The sequence below is a fragment of the Dysidea avara genome, chromosome 13 (genome assembly GCF_963678975.1).
Source record: "Dysidea avara chromosome 13, odDysAvar1.4, whole genome shotgun sequence".
Taxonomy (NCBI): Eukaryota; Metazoa; Porifera; class Demospongiae; order Dictyoceratida; family Dysideidae; genus Dysidea; species Dysidea avara.
The window spans coordinates 6,774,785-6,797,041 of NC_089284.1; the positions used below are offsets into that span (position 1 = coordinate 6,774,785).

General features: G+C 40.0%; 4 protein-coding genes across 4 annotated transcripts; 2 read left to right on the forward strand and 2 right to left on the reverse strand.

Moving 5' to 3' along the window:
• Positions 1 to 12: 12 nt before the first annotated feature.
• On the reverse strand, positions 13 to 5,275 carry LOC136242527 (WD repeat-containing protein 70-like). Its single transcript, XM_066033971.1, has 20 exons — positions 5,151 to 5,275; positions 4,971 to 5,102; positions 4,759 to 4,859; positions 4,644 to 4,709; positions 4,535 to 4,594; positions 4,239 to 4,301; positions 3,895 to 3,965; positions 3,767 to 3,836; positions 3,517 to 3,677; positions 3,390 to 3,466; positions 3,232 to 3,338; positions 2,756 to 2,940; positions 2,635 to 2,701; positions 2,514 to 2,582; positions 2,366 to 2,466; positions 2,187 to 2,272; positions 2,027 to 2,140; positions 1,596 to 1,711; positions 1,102 to 1,145; positions 13 to 176 (listed from the first exon to the last, which is right to left on the reverse strand). The coding sequence occupies exons 1-20, from the start codon at positions 5,161 to 5,163 to the stop codon at positions 116 to 118; spliced, it is 1,764 nt and encodes a 587-aa protein (XP_065890043.1). The 5' UTR covers positions 5,164 to 5,275; the 3' UTR covers positions 13 to 115.
• Positions 5,201 to 8,363, forward strand: LOC136242501 (uncharacterized). The gene is made up of 4 exons (XM_066033934.1): positions 5,201 to 5,529; positions 5,574 to 5,807; positions 5,859 to 5,987; positions 6,034 to 8,363. The coding sequence occupies exons 1-4, from the start codon at positions 5,232 to 5,234 to the stop codon at positions 8,307 to 8,309; spliced, it is 2,937 nt and encodes a 978-aa protein (XP_065890006.1). The 5' UTR covers positions 5,201 to 5,231; the 3' UTR covers positions 8,310 to 8,363.
• On the reverse strand, positions 8,200 to 10,816 carry LOC136242523 (zinc finger CW-type PWWP domain protein 1-like). The gene is made up of 8 exons (XM_066033966.1): positions 10,653 to 10,816; positions 10,546 to 10,565; positions 9,161 to 10,493; positions 8,983 to 9,109; positions 8,851 to 8,923; positions 8,697 to 8,798; positions 8,566 to 8,640; positions 8,200 to 8,518 (listed from the first exon to the last, which is right to left on the reverse strand). Exons 1-8 carry the CDS (start codon positions 10,672 to 10,674, stop codon positions 8,366 to 8,368), a joined length of 1,905 nt encoding a protein of 634 aa, XP_065890038.1. The 5' UTR covers positions 10,675 to 10,816; the 3' UTR covers positions 8,200 to 8,365.
• Positions 10,812 to 20,859, forward strand: LOC136242491 (rho guanine nucleotide exchange factor 5-like). Its single transcript, XM_066033921.1, has 17 exons — positions 10,812 to 10,877; positions 11,006 to 11,416; positions 12,337 to 12,403; positions 13,878 to 16,081; positions 16,139 to 16,203; positions 16,266 to 16,287; positions 16,351 to 16,490; positions 17,314 to 17,370; positions 17,434 to 17,615; positions 17,976 to 18,128; positions 18,220 to 18,424; positions 18,707 to 18,799; positions 18,870 to 19,030; positions 19,087 to 19,332; positions 19,383 to 19,462; positions 19,529 to 19,633; positions 20,566 to 20,859. Exons 2-17 carry the CDS (start codon positions 11,032 to 11,034, stop codon positions 20,754 to 20,756), a joined length of 4,356 nt encoding a protein of 1,451 aa, XP_065889993.1. The 5' UTR covers positions 10,812 to 10,877; positions 11,006 to 11,031; the 3' UTR covers positions 20,757 to 20,859.
• Positions 20,860 to 22,257: the final 1,398 nt, after the last annotated feature.

Genomic DNA, 22,257 nt, shown 5'->3' on the forward strand with positions numbered 1-22,257 from the left:
TCAGCGTGGCGATCTTTCATTCAGAGGTTTATACGATCCCACAATAATAACACCGAGGTATATGGGCTACACGAAAACTTGTTAATGGTGTATGTATGTGTGTGTGTGTTGTGCGTCATTCATCCTTTTCCTCCTCTTCATCTTGTACGTCTGCAAACACTGGCTCTGGTTGTGTCCTGAATAACAGAAACAGTTAATGGGCACTTCCATGTGTACATACTAAACTAGCCCATGTTATACAGGAATATTTGTGATTTTAAAATCTTTTTTTTTGGGTTAATTGACCCATTATGAAATGGGGTCAAGCATATACAAGGCTCCAAAATCATGTGAATAGACTAGACTATATGCCACAATCACAGGTAGACACGTCTAATTTAACTTAACTAGTATGCAGCTATTGCTATTTAGTTTGCTGGAGTGGTCTGTTGAAAGTTTAATGTGATGTAGTATAACTCTTCACAGCTAGCTATATATAATCGGAAATCAGTAGAAACTTCCTGAAAGCATTTCATCTTTAACTATTTCCAGACATGAACTATTGTATTGTGCGGGGATTGCAGCAGATGTGGTTCTAGAGGGTTTTACCAGTTTCCAGAAACAATTCACCATTTCAAAATCGATATACTCTAATAGAACAGTCAAGAAAAAATTCTGAAGCTAAATCAGTTAAAGATATTACCTTTTTATAGTGGTCAAACCTCATATATTACTGCCCTTTGTCATGACATCACCACTGTAGTACCTTTGTCATGACATCGCCACTGCAGTACCTTTGTCATGACATCACCACTGCAGTACCTTTGTCATGACATCACTATTTTCAAACACATTAATAGGAGCATGAAAGTTAGGAGTGTCTACCCCTACATTGCAGGCACTATGCATATCTACAAGGTACATTATATACAAAGCATGAAAGCCAGGAGCCTTTTATTCACGATCAGTAAGTTGATAGCTAACTAGAACAAACCAATTTTTTTAAAAATAGGTTGACTCATTTTTAAATGGGTCAAATTTTAAACCAGGTTGTAACATGTTACAACCTGAATAGTTTGCAAGTTGTAAATCGACTGCAGATTCGAAGATTTCCACACATACCTGTCATAGGCTGGGGCAATCCAGTAAGGATCCTCTTCAGCTACCTACAGAGGAGAATATAATATGGAGTCTCTTTGTGTACATACTTGGCATGTGTGTGTGCATGGTGTGTGGTAGCAGACTAGCAGTAGTAGTAGTAGTGTGTACATGGTATGTGTAGTTTGTGTCTAGTGCATGTGTGCATGCATGAACAAGGGCTTTCAATATAAACACTATTGATTTCAATCCACACAAATATAGTCTACTAAAACTGCCTACACAATACACATACATGTAATAGATAATCCCATCTTTACATTCAGTAATGTGTAATGTGTGCACAGTTGAAATTGCTAGACTTTTAGAACTGTAGTGTAGTGTGTGTGTGTGTGTGTGTGTGTGTGTGTGTGTGTGTGTGTGTGTGTGTGTGTGTGAAGTGTGTGTGTGTGTGCACGCACACGTGCGTGGGTGCGTGTGTATGCGTATATGTGTGTGTGTACATGTCAGTCTCCCACCTTTGCATACTTGAGCACAGCATCTCGAGGGTCCTCCTTGTCCAGCTTCTCCATAGCAGTGATCTTCCTCACATAAGCTCCCAATGAACTACCAGCGGCTATTCTCCCACCACCGCCTGCAACATCACATCACTCCATATCATAACACAGCAAAATGACATCATTGAGATCATGCTCAAATTTACAGGGAGACAGACTATAAAGCATTCTTCATACCTCATTCCCCAAACAAACATAGTATAACATAGTGCACACCCTATGCAAGACAACTGTTGGTATCATTTATAACTGATGTACATATGGTACTGTGTAAAGAATGGTATTTGACTGCGCTTGAACATGAATCGCAAGAATTTTTGTTTAACAAGAGAGAAGCTCAAACACAATGTCTTGTACGGTTGACACATCAGTACTTGATAGTGTTGACTTACTCTTGCTGATCGGCGGTTCTGGTTTGTGAGATAGGACAGGGTCCAGACGCTCCTTCTCACGTTTTCTTTTCAAGTTTCTTGACTGACTCTCCCGAAACATTGGCAGTGAATGAGCTGGAAGATACAACACATTACACTTGACCGCATCAGTATCACTCACGAGTGATAATAGGAGCATTAGCTGACAACTGAAGAGAAGTGGAGCTCTTTCGTTTCTCTTCCTTAACAACACACGACATCACTCCTCTGAAACATAATTGTATTCACAATGCTTACAAGTATATGCAAGGACATGGCCACAAAATATAAAGAGATAACTGATCAATTGTACTCCCTCACCTATTACTGATATCTGGATTGTAGTAGGCATGTACAGTACCACTAGCACAGCCAACGAATAACTGGTTTAGTTTAGGATGCCAAGTACATCTTACAATACTCTGCATACACAAATATTAGCAGCAATACAACTAGTCAATTAACTCACAGAGTCCTCAACTGGTATACTTTTAATCTTCTCCAGTTGTTTATCAAAGAAAATAAGTTCACTGTCAGCCTGGAAATTTGAAGTACATTGAAGCAGCAAGATGGTACTGATGTGCTTGTACCTTTCCTCGTTGAACAGACGTTCCAGTAACAATCATTTGCTGGTTGGGACTAAAGCAACACTCTGTCCTGTACACATGCAGATTTGCAAAATATTGTGGGTGGGGTTTGGAGCTCACTCACATAGGGAAGATGTTGTCCAGACCAAGAGCCACACCTACTGGTCTCTTGAACTGCCGCAAGTCCCACAATTTCAGCGAGTCATCACCACCACGAGATGCAAGGTAGTGATTATCGAGGGCGAAACATAAACAAGACGTGTCAGTACCAACTGAATGTGCAGTCATCTGCTTCATACAAGGCTGCACCTACACAAGAAAGTATCAACTCATAGAAGTGTAGGGTGATCATGTGACTAAAGAGTTCTCCTTTATGAGATTCTTGAGTGGTACTGTGAAGCTGAAGAATGAAATTTGGCAAATCATTTCACTTCAAAGCAGAAAAATTTTGTGCACATTTGGCTTGCATGCATGAAAAGAAAATCACGTGAGTTCAAAGGATGACCATTCAGTCACTCTGGTATTGATGACCATCAGTTAGCCTCTTGTGTGATGACCATTGGCTAGCCTCTCATAAAGGTATAATAAGTCATAACTCACAAAAGGGCTCCTGTTGTTCCATAGTTGGATGCTTCCATCCTGTAGAGCTGTAGCTATCAACTTTCCATCAGGACTGTACGCACAAGTAGTTGGGACACATCTCTTTCCTTAAGGTAACCAAAAAATAATAGTACCAAATTACACGAATATCAATCAACCTTGTTTATTACGACATTTGATTACATGAAGCTGGTTAGTGACACTATCTTCATCAACATTCCATAATCGAAGTGTACTGATGATGTAATCATTGATGATGTCATTATAGATGATGTTATACCCTACCAGTCTTGTGAGCAGGTCATGAAATGTCCACGTTGCTTTGGGTCCCAGCAAGCACAGTTAAGGTTGGAGACATGCCCCCTAGTATTAGTCATGTTTACAATGTACTGGTCCCCTTTAATACATTCACTCTGTGCACGACCATCTCTGTCCAGAACCTTGGCCTACAGATAGGATAAAATGAAATTCCCATTAAGTAGCTCCAGATACTAATGTAAGTACATACACACACTTTTAATCATGTCACACTCACCTGGGCACTACCAGGGCACACTAGAATAGCATCTCCAGTTGGACTGAATTGTACTGATTTGATTTGATGACTGTAGGTATGACAAGACAATGACAAATGTAGAGCACAGAGTCATATAAACACAATACTTTCCACAAGGAGCAGTGCTCCTGAATGGCTTCAGTCGACGATCCATGGAAACAAAATCCCACAGTTTCAACTGAATAAGAAAACAACATGTTTCAAAAAATATTCCGAATGTATTATTAGAGTATTTCTGATATGATACAATGTACAACACAGAATACTCTAATAGAGCAACCACTTGGCATTGGAAATATATAAAAAGTACACAAAAAAATTGGAATTTATAATGATTGAGGTTCCACTATACAACATGTATCACACATCACTGAAGTATCAACAACACAAAATGTCACAAACAAACACACACATTGTATACATAGTTTGTCATCCACACACAGTGACACACCTCAAAATCATATCCACCAGTTACTAGTCGAGCTCCTGCAGGATCTAACGTTATCCCAGAAACCTTAAGAAAGAATTAATTGTACATGTTTCTGTAATGGTAATCAGAAAGAAGGTCAGTCATATATAGTGAATTAGCATAACATATGATTTATGTATTGATCTCAACAAAACGTCAAAGCTAAGAAACTACTCCCCTTGATAAAAGGCTTCTATTTACTCTAGGACATACACTGTATGTGACACAAATAAGCCAATGAGATCACAAGAATGTTAACAACACGTGACCGTCCTTACTGGTTTACTGCCATGTTGTAATGTTGCTTCATGAGTGATGGGTACACGGCTAGTTGGATCCTAATAAAAAGCCCATTATTCTGTCTGCAAGACACATCACCAACTGTACCTCAGGATCTTCATCATCGCTATCTTCATCACTGTCTACTTTCTTAGTGTTAGTGTCATTTGATGTCTGCAGATAACCACTAGAATTGATCCATATCATTTAGCGGGTGATTTACCTGTTGATCAGTAGTTGCTGATTCATCAGGTTGTGCTAGTGATACAGGAGGGCCAATCATCATATCATCATCATCTTTACTATTCTCATCACTAGCAGGAGCTGTAACATGATGGTAACATGATGCTATCGTCAGTGTGTTTGTGTAGTGCGTCTGTGTAGTGTTTGTGTCTGTAGTACATGCACGTGTCATGTGTAGTATGCAGTCTGTACCGTTATGAGACAATATGGTCTTTGCTTCTCGTTTGGTCTTCTCAAAAATGGCATCCAAGTCAAATTTCTTGGCTTGTTTCTGCACTTTGCCAAAGCCAGAAAAGCCCATCACACTGGATATATCTCCACTACCTAACAGATATTTAAATAGCAGCTAATCTACACAGTTTCACTACTAACCGGACCCGTCCATACGTTTAGATCTATAGTTGTTTAGTGGTGCGCTTCAATTAAGGACATAAATAGTTCACGTGACAAAGAATGGCCACCGGAGACAGGTTACCTTACTCAAGTCGCGCATTCTTATCCGCCGTAAGGAGTGGCCAGGTGGAGGTGGTACGGGATATCTTGTCGGTTGAGTCGCGTAGGAATGACATCAACGTACAGAACGACTGGGGTGATACGGCGTTATTGATCGCCGCTCAGTTGGGCTATCTCAACATTTGTCAGATGTTACTGGCAGGGGGAGCATGCAGTGCAAAACAGAACAACCGTGGGGAGACCTGCCTTCACAGAGCATGCATCACAGGCAACTTGAAAATAGTCGAGGCCATTTTAGGTCAGTCTGTAAGCTCCACCCATTTTTGTAACCTTTTTTTACAGACAGAGAAGTTGGGAAAGTGATTAATAAGGTTGATGATGAGGGGTACACTGCTCTCCACTTTGCTGTTCAAGTGATACCTCACTCTAAAGCAATGGAGTTATCCAAGTTACTAGTCCTGGCTGGAGCTGATGTTTATATCATCAACAATCGAGGGGAGACGTCTGCAGCAGTAGCACGGAGGGTCGGTAATGAACAACTGGCCTACTACTTGGAGACCAAGTTGTCTAATGATGGTAATTATCTAACACTGTTCTATATCATATAGTGAAACTTGTGTTACATAGAGGAGAGTATAATAGCTGAGATGAACTGTTATAAGGGCCTGATTATTGGTGGGTACAAGGAAGCACTAAATACAGTCTATTTGTCGATAACTCAAGTCAAGTTGATGTTAGTTGGCAATAGTGGTACAGGTAAGGTATTATGCACTGTTTGATAGTATGTGGTCTTCTCTTCTAGGAAAGACGTGCTTGAAGAAGACACTTTTTGGAGAGCAGTTTGATCCAGAAGAGCTGCCTACAAATGGGATTGATGCAGACCCATCCACTGCCAAAGTCAATGTGAAGCAATACCGAGACTGGGTACTGCAACCCACTTCTAAAGTTGAAGTGCACCGACTTAATCTAATACACGTTGATTTGATTACTAACCACATTCTGAACAAAATAAAATTGGGTTCGGCAGAGGTGCGGGTACCCATGCATACTCCAATTCAACTGCCGCAGGAGAAGAAAGTTCTGTTTCGAGAGAGAGACAGCATTCATATAATGAGTGGTATATCGTATGATGATCGCAGTCTGTTCAGCCCTGTTGCTGGTTTTTCCTTATCTTCATCACAGATAATGGAAGGATCCACTGAAGAGGAGGCAAATACATCTGTACAAGATTCAAATTCTTTCCATCCAGGATATTTGGAGATGCCTTCTCCGCTTATTTCTCATCAGAATACAGTACTGGGGACCAGCAGTGGGACTACTGACCAGGAGTCTTCTACTGAAGACAGTGCCAAGTCATCCTTTTCAGGAGATCTGTCTCAAGTACCACAAGAGATACTCCGCCGGATTCTCCTGCGATGGAATATCAAAGAACCACCTAAATACTTGGACAGTCGCTGTTGTTCTCTATCAGTCTGTGATACGTCTGGCTATCCACTCATGATAAATGTCACTCCACTGTTCTTCTCCAGACGTTGTATTTATCTGGGTGTGTTTGACTTGTCCCAACCCTTTCAAGCATTATCACAACCTCATATTGATGTTGGCCTAACAGATGTGTATGGTAATACTCCTACCAATGCTGATGTCTTGGATGAATGGCTAAGTGTGGCTGCTGGACAAGCGAAATCTCTTCCATTTGAGCCCCTGGGAGTACACCATAGCAAAAGTCCTCGTCTGCCACCAATTATTTTAGTCGGCTCGCAGATAGACAAGTGCAGTAGCAGTTGTGAGCTGCAGAATGTGTCGGAGTTTATCAACAGCCGGTGTTTTTCAAGCCACATGAATCAACAAGACCCACCGATGGTGTTCTGTTGCAGTAGTTTGATGGAGAGCCAGTCTGAGTACAGCGACAAATCAGGTATGCCTCATGCTGGACACCATCTACTGAGACGAGAGATAGACACAATTGCCAGACAACTTCCCTTCAGTCATGAAAAGATTCCACTAAAATGGGTCAAGTTTCAGCAAATTATTTGCAGCCTGAAGGATCAACGAAAATGTCTTCTCTTGTACCAGGAGCTGTCACAGTTTGTGAAAACACAATGTCCAGGTCAATTTGTGGATGTTGACATACACATAATGTTCATCCATTATCATTCCTTGGGTAGTATCTGCTATTTCTCCTCCCACAAGCAACTATCACAGTTTGTCATAACTGATCCTCAGTGGCTGATGACCGCAATAGCTAGTATTATAAAGCCACCTACAAAACCGTGGTTCACACAAGCTGTAAAGGAAGAGTTTGCTCAGTTGGTTCAACAGGGTATTATTGACTCAACTATTTTACAGTTACGTTATCGCTACTGTAACCAACATCTACAAATGTGGAACCAAGTTGTCTTCATAATGGATTGTCTAGAACTGCTGTGCTTTCACCCACTACTGGAAAAAAAGCAAATAATGATGCCATGTGTAGTGGTGAGAACTGCTCCGGCTTTTTTGACAAGTCCGTCCAACCCTAAATTAGCTACACTGTGTTTTAAAGTTGACGCAGGTACTCTCCCTGAATTACTATTCTACCAAATAGTTCTTTGTTGTGTACGCTCGGCTACACGTTATCTCCCAACTCTGTATCGTCACTTGGCTCACGTACAACTAACACAAACGCATCACCTCATCTTAATGAAAAGTAAAAACAACTTATTGGTAAGGGTGGAGCCAAACTGTGAGTTTTGTATTGACCAGGCTGTAGTAGATTGTCATCTAGATCCCTGTTATGCTGAGTGGGAAGAAAACGAATTTATTCAATCTGAGACAATGGATAAAATCAAGAGAAAACCACTTTGCAAAGAACACTTGGTATTTGAACATGACCAGTTAGAAAGTATTTGTCCTGTAGTGTTATCATTCCTACAACAGCACATTGAATACCTTTGTGCCTGCTGGCTACCTGGTTTGAAATACAGTATAGAAGTACTTATTAATAATTGTTACATTTCACTTGACAACATCAACAATAAAGAACAGAACAGTCTACCTGACATTTCTTTGTGGTTAGGACACAATAATGTAATATAGCAGTCTACATGTATACATTGGGCAGTGTTTCATCAATTATTGTAATATAATTTCTTTTATTGTGAGTTTCCGTTCAGCCTGCGACGGGGTTTTCTGGGAGCACCACGCTTCCGTTTCTTTGGTTCTACGTCGTTGTCACCTGTCCATTGATTATAGTCAAATGGTTTTCCAGTATATAGTTTTTCAAATGAATACTTCACAAGTCGCTCCTGTGTGGTAGGTATACTAACATGAGACTGGGTTGTCACTACTTTACCTCTACTGAAAGTTGACTAGCTTCGTCTGCTTCTTTCACAGATTCTTTCAATGATTTGTTGTACTTCTGAGCAACCTAGTGTTTGTTACAAACCACTAGCAGGAATACAGTTTGAACTATGTTGTACACACCTTCATATTGGGGTTTTCATCAGGTAAGTACAGTTGAAGACATAGTGAGTGTACCCAAGCACGACTAACAGGTTTGCTAAAGAACACCGCATGATAGGCAATCTGCCAAGGGGACCAATAAGTATATGTATTATGTACTGTCATCTCAACTCACTGGTGTATGACAGCTGGGGTGCTTCTCATAAAATGTATCTTTGTTACAATCATCCTGTATCATTGCAGGCCACCTGTAAAAGTGCGACAGACAGTGATACAACCAAGTCTTACTATCACACATACACAATACCATGGGTATCCTGTGATTTTGGCCCAAACAAGAGTTCCTGGAGCATATGATGTGTATACAAACTCTTGACTGTCACTCAGTGTAGCGCTGTCCTCCTCAGGGGCTGAGCAAGAGTTGAACTGCTCATCTACAACATGTAGTATTTAGAGATATTCTATATACTGAGAACTAGACTCACCAGGGTTCATATTACAGTACCACTCATCAGGGATGTCACTGGGGTTGTTGCAGTCCTTCAGTCTTCGCCATTTGAGGCAGTTTGGATGATCACATTGTACCCATACCTGACCACTGCTGTCACCACTGTTGCTTGACTGCTCTTGGAACTTGGTTGATTTCTTGACCACCTTGTGTGTGTGCTGCTTTCTGGCCTTCTTAAGATCTCTGTCAATCTTCTTGAGTTCTATTTCTGCTTTATGCTGTTCTTTTTCCAAGTTCTTACAACTAATGTCAAATTGTGCTTGTTGCTGTGTAGTTTTTTGTTTCTTTTTCTTAAACACAACTTCATTTTTACCATCCAAATTCTTGCCTGCTGGTTTGTCCATGCTCTCTCCCACATCATCACCACCAGTTGAACTCTTATCTTCTCCACCACTGGCCAACTTCTTACTAGCAGTCTTATCATCCACATTTTTCTTCTTTTTCTTTACAGATGTACCATCTTTAGTTTTACCAGTTTCCTTTGACTTCTTTTTCTTCTCTTTAGTAGTTTCACTAGCGCAAGATGTTTCCTTCAGTGTAGTACTATCAGTGGAGGCTGCAGGGTCTACAGTAGTATTACCATTGGTGTTGTCACTGTTGGTATTTTCTACTGCTTCAGTATTGGCTTCAGAAGCTAGACTGTGTTGGTCTGGTTTCTGCTTGTCTACTTCAGTCTTGGATACCTTCTTTGGAGGCTCTATAATCTTGTCATCATTGCTACCACCTTCTGGAGACTTACGCTTCCTTCCTGCAGATGGCTTTGTGCTAAACAATGGCTTGGCTTTCTCAACTTTAGGTTTGGGGTTGTCAGATGTAGGTTGGAGTTTGTCTTTTGGTTTATCCTTGGGTTGATCTTTGGGTTTATCATTAGCTGATTCTTTGCTGCTTGCATCTTTGGTAACACTTTGGACAGGTGCCCGAAATCTTTTCTTCTTTTCGTTTCCAAACGAGGGTGTTATTTTTTTCTCTGGCTTGTTGTTATTCTGTGTTTCAACACCACTGCTGCTATCATTCGTGTTTTGTGAGGTAGCTGGAAGGTCATCAAACAATTCATCAACTAAACTACAATTCTTTTCTCCATCAATGAGTTTCTCACTCCTGGAATCTTCACTACGCTGTGGGCTGGCTGGAGTTGATGTCTCCATGGATGGTACGAGTATGTCTTCTTCCTTTGTCCCCTCGTCCATGCACAGTGAGTCATCCAAACTGTCTACCTGACCATTATTTTGCTTGTCCAGCAAGCTGTTGTCATACAGACTAGCTTCTTCTTGGTCACCAATACAGTCTTCTTCAAGCTCTTGCAAACCAACCTGTAAAACAGCCTAAATGTACAAAATTTTAAGAAAGTTTATGCTAACATACCTTGTTAGTTCGCTGTACACCTGCAGAGAAAAATAAAAACATCACATTTGTGGTGGCAGAGAACAAGTTTATTTTCATTTGCATACTGAGTACTATTTTTAACTTACTAAACTGTTTTTTGCTTGTCATGCTCCACGCTACAACGGGTATGATACTAGAGACAGCGCTAGGCGGGTAGTTCCTGAGGGCAACTTGCCGCTCAGCTGTTCTCCGCCAATTTGAACCGCCACTGATTTCGCGCTCACCTTTCTTTATGCGCGCACAAATTTTATTCGGTAAGGTGCGTATTCAGTTAAAAAGCCTGGAAGGAGAAAGTGCCACAATTTGTACAGGTTCGTCTATAATAAGTGTTTAAGTCGTTTCGCTATACCGAGTAGTATTATTGTTGTACAGAGTTCTATCTGATATGTATAGTTTCCCCTAATATCATGTGTTCAAGCATGGATTTTTATCACGTCAGCATCTAGCGTTGATAAACGGTTGGGGATGACTAGCTGTTACCTAGATAGTGAGGTAGACGTACAGACGACGGGAGACACGCCCAGTGAGGACAGAAAGCTGGTGCCAAGAACCACAAATGAGAAAGAGAAAACACGTCAGACCAAGAGAAGCAAAAGAAACCCAGGGGTGCGCGGTAAACCAGTTGTGGCCCCCAAACCAGTAAAGAAAGGTGCCAGGCCATCACCCCTTCCAAGAAAACGTAGAACAAGTGGCAAAGTGATGGTAATAGTGAATCGACCATACATCAGTGAAGGTGACATGGCTCAAGCCGATGAAATGGGTGACATAGATGGGCGTGACGAAGGATTTCAGGATGGTCAGGAAGGTGACAACAAACTGAGGAAGAAAACGAAAAAGAAAACAGCAAACAGTGAGTAGTGATGTGTGTTTATTAATAGTTTCCACTGTCTCAATGATAATTTTACTACTAGTGTACCTGACACTTTGTAAACTCAATCAACACTTGTTTGTTGACAATTGGACATTAGCAGCCACCTTTTATGTTTTGTATTTTTGTAGTCCATTATTCAGTGGAGTAGTTTGGTTGCTTCAGTTTTTCATATGCAAGCCTTTCAGCAGTAGAAATTTGAATTTATAAGTACTCCATTACATCACACATCATCCACATTAATTTAACAGATTTCTTATTGAATTAAAAAAGACTCATTGCTCTAAGAGTACTGAGAGGTGGTAAATGTAATTGTAATATAAGATATTTAGTGCTACTCTGGTAGTCAATGGTTTCAAATTTCAAAGTCTCATATCAAAGTTTTGAAATTGGTTACTTGTGTATAATCCTAGCTACTTTCTTAACCACCCCCATTATCAGTGTTTGTACTGGGTGATGGTAGTAATCGAATCAGTGGTAATCAGTGGTTGAGTATTTGTTAACTTATTATCCCAGTGATATGATCAATGAATTTTATAACCACCGTCAATGAATACTAAATAATGTGTGGTATAGACTCTGTGGAATCAAAAACTAGAAAATCGGGTACTAATCCTACCTACCAGGAAGATTTATTCACACTGACTTGTAGTGCTCAGGTGGCTTAGTGTTTCACTGGGCAGGCATGACTGTGTGTATGTCAACATCAACTAAAGGCTTTGCTTTTGCTTTGTTATTGCACATGTGCACGCGTGCATGTACTGGTATGGGTATGAATGCACATGAATGCTCATGTTCGAAGAGTATTCGTATTGTTGATGTGGTTCATTTTATTTAGCTCTGAATAGTTGTAACAACTGTGTAAGCTTTGCCATTCGTACATTTCCACCATGTTTATGTAGCCTATCCTGATGCATACTCAACTAGTCCTACTCCAATGTTCAACCTACACTATAGCAGCTACAGTAGGTAAGATATTATTTTGTACTCTATATGACATATGGTGACATAGTTGTGATGTCTTGTTTTCCATCCTGATGTCATGTGGTACTGTATCATATGTGTACTGCTGATGTGGTCTGATGGCACATCGATCACTTACAATGGTCTGCATCACATGTTGTATGTAAGAATACAGGAACTGTGGTGGTATTCCTCTTTACCTCATTGAGTGTGTGAGTGAGTGAGTGAGTGAGTGAGTGAGTGAGTGAGTGAGTGAGTGAGTGAGTGAGTGAGTGAGTGAGTGAGTGAGTGAGTGAGTGAGTGAGTGAGTGAGTGAGTGAGTGAGTGAGTGAGTGAGTGAGTGAGTGAGTGAGTGAGTGAGTGAGTGAGTGAGTGAGTTGAGAGTGAGTGAATGAGTGAGTGTGTGTAAACGTTATTAGAGGAAGTATTATACGATGAAGAAAGCCAGCACATCTCACAGACAACAAATTATTACATCACAGTTACCATACAGGTGCTAAACAACATGATAACACAACACTTATGGCCCAAGGAAGGGAATTATGTCAGTTTGGTTACAGCTTCCATATATATCACTCTGTATGTGTGTGTCAAGTACTGTAGTGTATGGAGGCATTTTGTCCATGTTATTGTTATGTAATATGTGACACTAAACAACCTTACACAATAGATACTTGATAGATTGTCTCTTTGTGTGGCATTAGGGAAATCCTTACAACTGTCTAATTTCTGAATTACAAGTAATATCAGCTGTTGATGCTGTAGCATACCAGATTAGGTTGATGTTAATACCCAGGTTTCTAGCTCTACAGTATTTTCAGATATGTAAAACCGAAACATGGTCAAAAATGTGAGACTAAAAGTGTTGTAGTTAAGAGCTTGCCGACAAAACCTGATGAAGAAAATGTTCTCTTAAAATGGTAGTCAAAACATGCTACGATTCACTAGGATTTGTTTTAAATCCTCACATGGAAATCTTCACTTGATTATGTTTTGTTGCTACATTTTCACAAGTAATCTGAGAAAATATGGTACCACTTAATGTGATGTCTGATTTCCTTTGTCAACTTCCAGTCAACTAATTCTGTGAATATATTAGAAAATTGTTATGGCATACATTTTGCTTGCGTGTATATCCAATATTTTTTGTGCTACCATTGGCTGCAGTCATGTATTATACCTTGATGTTTATGATACAATGGCCTTTATTATTGTATTATTGCACTGTGTGTCAGTTACAATAACATGGAGGGAACTTTGTGTATGGTCTGGTGTATGCCATGAAATTTATTTCTCTATAAAATGGTTTGTTTTGTCTTGTTATATATTTGATTCACATGCTTAACAGCGAATAGAGCTCTGTGAAACAAATTTTGCATGTAAACTTGTCAATGGCTTTTTAAGGTTAAAGTTTCTTGGCTGTATATTCAAATCAGTAAATGTCATTAGGAGTTTTGTGTTGTTGTTTTTTTAATTGAAGGAGGCGATCTGGATTCCGCAAGTCATTTGCTTTGCGTCACAGCTATGCCCGTACAAAGCCAAAGCCACGTGTTCAGCGGCAAAGACTTATTCCAGCTGATATCAGCACTCAGGAGACTACCACCACACCTGGCCCGGACTCTTCAGACAGTTATTTCTCTGGTGAGGAAGTTGAGGAAGATGTAATGGATATATCTGTTGTGAAGCCATGTAACACCATCTCTGGGGTTTCCCCCACAACAACTGGCTGTGTTGACCAGGTTGCCGACAGCAATGGCGACATGTCATGTGACTCGGATGCATCACGACCTCTTCAAGTGTGTACTAATAAGGAGTTACCATATTCTAACATGAATACAGACAGCAATGGTGTTGTGCTAGATAACCACAATTACAATGGTGTTGGGTTTTATCGGTTGGGCTCTGATTTATCAACAGCTGCACAGTCTTCAGAGACATCTGAATATGAACAATCAGGAAGTGAACGTCAGCTGTTTTACCTGGTTGCTAGGGGCAGTGTAGAGCCGCTGCATGTGGTGATGGGAAACACAAACAGTAATAATGGTAACTCATCCAAAAAAACCAATCAAGCGTCTAGTCAGAATAACCCAGTTCCTGTTCCTAAACCAAAACCTCGTACCGTTAGACCTACTCCGAGTAGTAATGGAGTTGTAGAGAAAGTTGAGAAACCCAAGATCCCACCAAAACCAGCTGTTAAGCCTCAAATCAAGAGACACTCCTCTAGTGGCGATCAGATGTGTGTGACAGCAGCAGCTGCTATAAAGCGTATGTCATCACCAGGCACACACTTGAGCAAACGTTTTAGTGTGGTACCTACGTCCACACCGTCAGAAGCAGTGACTAGTAGTAGACGAGCTTCAGCAGGTGTAGTGGCAACCAATTCAGTGAGCTGTGCATCTGTAGTGACACCATCATGTGTGAACTCATCATCACCAAATGAGATTCCAAGCCACTATGAGACCTGTGAGTCAGTCACTAATCCTCCAGATGGGCTGAGGTCTACAGTTCAGAAGCAGGCAAGGTCTTCACCACAGCTGGTTCATCATGAACTATCACAGATGGAATTAAAGGAAATGTTCTCCCATGTGGACACCAATAAGTTGAGAGCACAAAAGAAGCCACCACCCACAGTTGTCAAGCCATACAAGTCATCTGCTGGTAGCAGTGGTGTTGAGGATACAGTGGCCAGTGACAGTGACTCTTCTAGTAGGAAAGATGATAAACTTGAATCATATGTTACTTTGATATCACAACCTGGTAAACCACTTGTGCCGAAACCTGTGCCAGCTAAACGTTACTCTTTGGAGAGATCACATTCGATGGAATCACTCACTCAAACACACCTTGCGAGAATCTCCAGGGAATTAGGAAAATCACGTTCCTTTGGACCTGCAGACATGCAAAAGTTTGAACTACCTGCATCATCAAAAAGTAAATTCTCATTCCTCAAGACAAAAGCTCTGTCACTACGGAAAAAGAAAGGAAACAGTGGTGAGGATGTTGCCAAGTCAGCTGCAAAGGTATCCCCTCCAACTACTGTGAAGAATAATAAAATGAAGAGTTTGGATATGCCAGATCGACCATATTCACCAACACTGTCTCCAGCAATGGCTGTCAAGCAGGCATCGTTGAATCGTGGAGTGACTACAAAATTTACACGTCAGTCAGCTATCAAATCTCCAACCTCTCCAAGGTCACCTAAGTCACCACGGAAATCACCGTTTTCTAGTCCCTGGGACTCCCCCTCTGCTACGCCAAAACGTTCCAAACCACTACCAATGCCAACACCTGAACCTCAATATGAGACTGCTGAAGGATTCTTTCGTCAGGTGACTCGTATTTTAAAGAGAATGACAACATCTACTAAGATGGACAATACAAAGAGTACAGGGAACTCTCTGGAGAAACAAACCAGAGAACCTGAACATATTTATGAGACAGCCGAGGAAGTATTATCTGCTCGTGTGCCAACATCTGCTACCTCCTGGGTGAAGAAGAAGTTAAAGCGTTCTACTTCAGCTGCAGCTAAGAAATCTCTGCATATTGAGAGGGTTATCCGACGCACGCCATCAATGGATTATCTTGATGACCGGATGCAAAGAACTACACTTGAGACATCAAGTAGTTATAGCAGTGATGAAGATGCTGATCTAGATGGTAGTTTTATTTCAAGCTTGAGAAGCTGTAAGTAAACTTTGTGATGTTTTGTTCAGAGTGATTGTGGGTTCCTATTTATTTTAGCTCTCAATACTTCGCTGATATCCAGTATGAACCTTGCTGATAAAAGTTTGCCTAAACCACATGAGGTAAGAAAGGAGCTATGAGGTTTTGATTTGCTGTATTGTTTATTCACGTTTACTTTCTGTAGGATGCAACTTTAGATGTAGAAGGTTGGTTTTCAATACGAATTAGAGTGTATTAGTTTGTGTTACACTGCTTGTTGTTTACAATAGAGCCACTGTATCAGCATATCCGTAATGCTGAGTTTGGTTTCAATCCACCTGCATCGTCTATTGATGACAATTCCCCACTAGAAATTGCAAGAAGAGGAACACTACGACTGCGTACCAAGTTGTGGAGCCAGCAAACTAAGGTACGTACCAGCCATGTTGTGTAATGTTGTGTGTGTATACTGTGTGCATGTGTGTGGTGTAGTGTAGTGTAATTAGCATCAGTCTGTTCTCCTTGTTCTGGCATGCATGCCATCTTCTTGGACCACACAACACATTGAGAGATGCATAAACATATTGTGATCCCACTGATACAATACACCCACACCAATAGCAGTAAGTCTTTAAATCAAAAAGCCAAGGTGTAATCTTCCCCTTTAAAAGCCAGGAGTAGTGAAATCAATGGTGGTAGCCAAGAAATGGCTACAACTGTGATGTTAATGCCACATGATCATGACAGCATTGCCATATGTACATGCTGCTTATTAAATTGTGTTCGCTGGAAAGTTTCAAGTGATATATAATGGATTTTGCATTATCAAATTTGTCAAGACACATGGTCACCCACAAATTTGCCAATAGGGGTGGGTGTGGTTTTTATTACTAGTAGGGATATAAAATTACATGTAAGCCATTCAAGTGCCATAGTAAGATGGCTTTGTGTCTGATTTTATGACAGCATCCCTATCAAAATAGTACAAAGAGGCCTGCTAACCTGCAGTATAACAAACATTTCCACTAAGGGTATTTAATTAAGGTCAAATAGAAATCAATGTCCAAAAGCACATGCTAGTGCTATTGTAATGCTTTCGCACTTAGCATTTTGATCGCTTCAGTCAGTTTGCTTTATAAAACAATAATGCATTGTATTCCCAGACGAAATTTCTTGCTAATCTGTATATGAAAAAAAAACTGTAGAAAAGAATTTATGCATATGTGATGTTGTCTTATTTTCTATCACTTCAGGTTGTCAACAGTGGATTGTTGGGAACAATTTCTAGAGAGGAACAAAAGTTACAAGAAGTGCGTTTGTTAAATTATCTGTGGTGGTTGTCATAAGTATTGACTTCTGTGGGTCCCATTTAGGCTATGTTTGAAGTGATTGCAACGGAGAGCTCATACGTCCGTAGTCTTGACATCCTTGTCAATCATTTCATGAACGATGCCGGCATGAATCCTGACCTGCCAGATGGGAGGCGTGTTCTCACTCGACACCAGTATCATGTGATCTTCTCTAATGTTAGGGAAGTTCGTGAGGTGGCCAAAAAGTGAGTGAATTTATTTTTCTACTCTGTTTTTTTGCAGCAAATTCTGCAGACTTTTGTTGATACTAGTTGCTTTTGGTAAAAGAAGTTTTCACGGTTTTGCCAAATTGTTTTACAGAGCTCAGCTATTTAGCAAGCTCATTCAATACTAGTATCTAATACTGAAAGGGGGAAATGACTCAAAATAATTTATTGGTAAAAAAATTCATGAAATATAGAAACACTGTGTCTGTTTTTTATCTAGTATTTAAACAAGAGTTAATAATTCCTCCCCTATTATTAACTCTTGATTTAAGGCTATCTTGCAGGCCCTTAGGTGTCTGATTCAAATCTTTCCAGTGATGCTATTGTTGTTTTATGTAGGTTTCTTAGTATGCTGGAGAAGAGACAACATGAGAGTGCTATAATTAGAAACATTTGTGACATCATCGTAGACTATGCTAGCAACCAGTTTGGCTGCTATGTCAGCTACTGCTCCAATCAAGTCTACCAGACCAGGCAACTATTAGAGTGCATGTAAGTAGATAACCAATAATGTCTGCATACAGAGTTATTCATTAGTATTGTTTCTTTTATAATGCGCTATTCTCTCATGATGTGTTGACAGGGACAACAATATCTTATTTCGGGAGTACATCAAACGTCTTGAGTCTCATGATTGTTGTCAGAAATTGCAGCTGCAGAGTTTCTTGTTGCTGCCGATGCAGCGGATCACTCGCATGCCACTTCTCATCCTCAACATTCTCAATCGTATCCCACTGCAGCACAAAGACAGACAAATTGTGGAGGATGCTCTTCGCATCATACAGTCTGTGAGTGGTCAACTATGAATGTGAATGGTGTCATATTTTGATCAAGTGTTAATTTAATTTAGTGAGGTCAAAGGACACTGTGATTTAATGCATTCCCTTGGTGGGTATTTTCTCTACACCATTAACCTAACCCAAAACATGTATTATTAAAATCATTGGCCTACAATGTGATCTTATTGAGGAAGTATTCTCCCAATTTCAGTGGTTAATTTGAAACATTAACTCACCCAGATATTTTGCATAGTAGTTGTACAAATATACATGTCATCTTCCCTGCTTCAGGTGGTTACAGACTGTAATGATACAGCAAGGGCCATGGAACGAACTGAACAGCTTCACACGATATACAATCAGCTAAATTTTGGCAAGATGAAGGTGAGTAGCTAACTGAACAGTGATAGAGCAGTTAGTGTACTGTTTTGTATTGATCTTTATTTTTCTGTAGCCTTTTCCATTAGTGTCTGCATCACGGCATCTTGTGCGTAGTGGTACATTGTGTCGTCTGACGGTTGAGAATCATCTATTTGGTCGACCGAAGATCACCTGCCGCCAACTGTTTGTGTACATGTTCACAGATCACATCATCATCACTAAGCCAAAGCGCAGGTAGTATTGTGTTTTCAAACTAATACACACTGTTAAACTGATGTGTTGTGTTGCAGTGGTATTAATAATAAGGAAATGTATCGTGTTATCGATCATGCATCAAGAAAGTTTGTCCACGTGGTACCCATCCAGTACCATCCTAACCTACCGTACCCTAAAGGACAATTGGAGGAGAACACAGACTACATCAATATGGCTACCTGGACTGTTTCCACTGCATCAGTACAATTTGCCTTTCTAGTGTCAATACTTGAGAATTCTACTGGGTCAACTGAACACTATGTGTTCACTGCTAATTCTGAGTGAGTCACTTATTAGTCTTGTAGTGTGTTATGTTGTTGGTGTGGTGTAGTTCTGAACGGACCAGATGGGTGGAAGCTATAGATCCACCTGCATCAAACAAAGGTGAAGAGACCATCTATGAAGCTTGGGGTAAGTGTTTGTCTATCTATCAAGCAAGAAGGCATAATTGATAGACTTATATTATTACTCTTACAGATTGTCCACAAGTCCAAGCTGCGTTTGATTATGATGTACAGCAGCCAGATGAGCTCAGCTTAGAGAGAGGCGATGTTGTTAAAGTGTTTCGAAAGATGCCAGATGGTAAGTGCTCTATAACACATTACACTAAAAAACTACACTAAAAAACCTGTACAAGTGGCTATATATTAGTGATTTGTTTAGAGAACTGAATGGAATGGTTTTCACTTTACAATTTAGCACATTTGTAAAAAGGAAATGTTCAATGAAGTCATATAAATTTCTCTGCCAATCAAAGCCATGTTATAGGACTGAAGCCAGTCATGACTCCACTTGTGGGCAGTGATCTAAGTACCACTTTCTGATTACGGAAAATCCTGTGCTGTTGTAAAGCTTTAATACTATGGAAAATCCATCTGTCAAGGCTACCACATTTATCCGGTTTCAAATACATGCAGGAGCTCAGTATATATTTCATTTAGTTCATTTATTAAAGCCTTGCAATAGCACAGGTGCTGAAGGCCTCTGGTACAATGAAACATGAGGCGAAGCTCCCAGCATGTAGAGTCTAGTATACCAGCATTTATGAGAATTGTAGCCTAATTTGTTAAGCACCCAGTGTTTAAATGGACCCAGGTGTGTATTCCATAGCTTGAGATCAACTTTCAAACATATTTATAATGACAACTTTAAACAAGCTGTAGGTGCAAGTGAAGAATTCAAACTGTATTATAAAGACCATTTTTATCCATGATCACCCTGTGCCTAGTGTACTGTAAAAAATAAACACCTGGGTCTGCCAGGCTTGTTTAAATGCCAATGATTTGTAGGAAATAACCCCCCAGACTTCTATATGAACCTATGTTTTGTATACATTTGTTTTAAAAGTTTAATTCCTCTAATGTATTGTGTATGAAAAAATATCCCAGATGCAGCCTACCATAGTAGAACAAATTCAGAAAATTTCCCTGGACAAGTTAGTATTGATACATACTTGATAGGTGTAGGCCTGTACTACTTCAATTTGAGTGTATTAAGTCTGGTTTGTTGTACAGGTTGGTATGAAGGTGAGCGTATGAGAGATCTACAGTGGGGCTGGTTCCCTTCTAACTTCACCGTCGAGATAGACAATGAGCACACAAGAGCTCGTAACCTTCGTGAACGATACCGTCTCATTTCGAAACGATTCAACATTGAAGAACTAAATAAAATCATCGACCAAGACAAAGAAATGACCAACAAATGAAATTACAGTCATATAATTTCTTTTTTTTTATCACAGTACATTTTATCTACATTGCTATTACCTCTGCAATTTTTTTTAATGAATTGAATTCACTATGCAGAAATGCAGTATCTATTGTTACTACTGGGCATCTTTATGGGAACGAAAATGGGCTAGCCATAATACCATAGATGGTTTCTAGAGCAGATTGTTAATGTGTCTACTAATGAATTTTAACAAAGGATGATCTTAATCTTAACAACTTTATAAGAACTGTTCCATGTGGCTGTTTTCACCAGGCACAAGCAGTGTGTGTTTGTGTTCTAGACTGTTTACATGGGATTAGGTGTAGCTATATATTATTGAAGTACCTTTTCTATGACCCAATGAGCTCTTTAGTTCTAGTATCTTGCTAGCAACAATTGTCCCAGGGGTGGAGAATTAGAGGGGGCAACTGCCCCCCCCCACTTTCAACCTTGTAGGGGCAGTGCCCCCTCATTTTCTCCAATGCCCAGTTACCAAAGTAAAGCAACTATTGAGTCATTAGCCAACTTACTTTGCCTTGATTTACTCTAAAGGTTATGTAAGAATGGAATACTATATGAATCAGTGCTGAAAGTACACGAGATCTATATACTCTAATAGAACAGTCACCTAACTACTCTAATAGAATATTCAGCGGAATCATATAAGTTGGTAATGCTATGCAATTAATTCAATATGTCTTCATTAACACATAATCTATACGTAATCAAGAGCATGAGTCTATCTGAAATGCCTTTGTTTACTGAACAATCTAATCTCAAAATTTTCCTGTGGGGACACCAGACCCTCCTAATATTCATGCTTCGCACACTATTTAAAAACACTTTGTAACTTACTGCCACCTCACATGACTACTTTTGAGTACTGCTCTCCACCCCTGAATTGTGCATATCCTTTGAACATTCATCCTAAACAAGCTGTTCAGACTCCAGCTGCAACTTAGCTTCTACCACCTTAACATCCAACTGAACACCATTAGTAAAATTATATGTGCTACATTTTGAAAAGTGTACAGGTAAATTTACCTAGAGTACTCTCGTACTCTTGCAAAAAGCTGAGAAATAATGGCAAACAAGTCACCCTGTGGGGAGGTCAGCCATAAACAAGTCACTTGTAGAAAAAGTTACCCATGCAGTTTTCAGCTACAAACAAGTCACTGTAGATAAGTCATGTGGGTGCTTAGGCAGTGTGTCTGTAAACTAGTTGCACCAATTAATTTTTTTAGGAGCCTATCACTGAAGATTGGAAAAATGTGCCAATAATTAGTCTATATACTACATACCAGTAATAGCCAAATTTCAAATATTTGTGTAATTTTATCCATGTGTAGAGTGTGGCTACCAGGGCTGTATATAGCCCTGGTGTGTGGATAGCCACTGAAAGCAACCAATATTAATTGCAAGAATAGCAATAAAAATCACAAAAAAAAAGTTTATCTACATGCTTTGATGTCCTATGTGTACATGTGATAGCAATG

What these genes read in the sequence shown, in the direction of transcription:
- LOC136242491 (XM_066033921.1), top strand. Translation starts at nt 11,032, where the DNA reads ATGACTAGCTGTTACCTAGATAGTGAGGTAGACGTACAGACGACGGGA. An exon ending in GTTTGCCTAAACCACATGAG is followed by an intron (nt 16,204 to 16,265) that starts GTAAGAAAGGAG and finishes TACTTTCTGTAG; the next exon opens with GATGCAACTTTAGATGTAGA. An exon ending in GTTCGTGAGGTGGCCAAAAA is followed by an intron (nt 17,616 to 17,975) that starts GTGAGTGAATTT and finishes TGTTTTATGTAG; the next exon opens with GTTTCTTAGTATGCTGGAGA.
- LOC136242527 (XM_066033971.1), bottom strand. An exon ending in AGCACTGCTCCTTGTGGAAA is followed by an intron (nt 3,837 to 3,894) that starts GTATTGTGTTTA and finishes TCATACCTACAG; the next exon opens with TCATCAAATCAAATCAGTAC. An exon ending in CTGGACAACATCTTCCCTAT is followed by an intron (nt 2,702 to 2,755) that starts GTGAGTGAGCTC and finishes GCATGTGTACAG; the next exon opens with GACAGAGTGTTGCTTTAGTC.
- LOC136242523 (XM_066033966.1), bottom strand. Translation starts at nt 10,674, where the DNA reads ATGACAAGCAAAAAACAGTTTA. An exon ending in GTGTACAGCGAACTAACAAG is followed by an intron (nt 10,494 to 10,545) that starts GTATGTTAGCAT and finishes GCTGTTTTACAG; the next exon opens with GTTGGTTTGCAAGAGCTTGA. An exon ending in ACCCCAGCTGTCATACACCA is followed by an intron (nt 8,799 to 8,850) that starts GTGAGTTGAGAT and finishes TCCCCTTGGCAG; the next exon opens with ATTGCCTATCATGCGGTGTT.
- LOC136242501 (XM_066033934.1), top strand. Translation starts at nt 5,232, where the DNA reads ATGGCCACCGGAGACAGGTTACCTTACTCAAGTCGCGCATTCTTATCC. An exon ending in AATAGTCGAGGCCATTTTAG is followed by an intron (nt 5,530 to 5,573) that starts GTCAGTCTGTAA and finishes CTTTTTTTACAG; the next exon opens with ACAGAGAAGTTGGGAAAGTG. An exon ending in AGTTGGCAATAGTGGTACAG is followed by an intron (nt 5,988 to 6,033) that starts GTAAGGTATTAT and finishes CTTCTCTTCTAG; the next exon opens with GAAAGACGTGCTTGAAGAAG.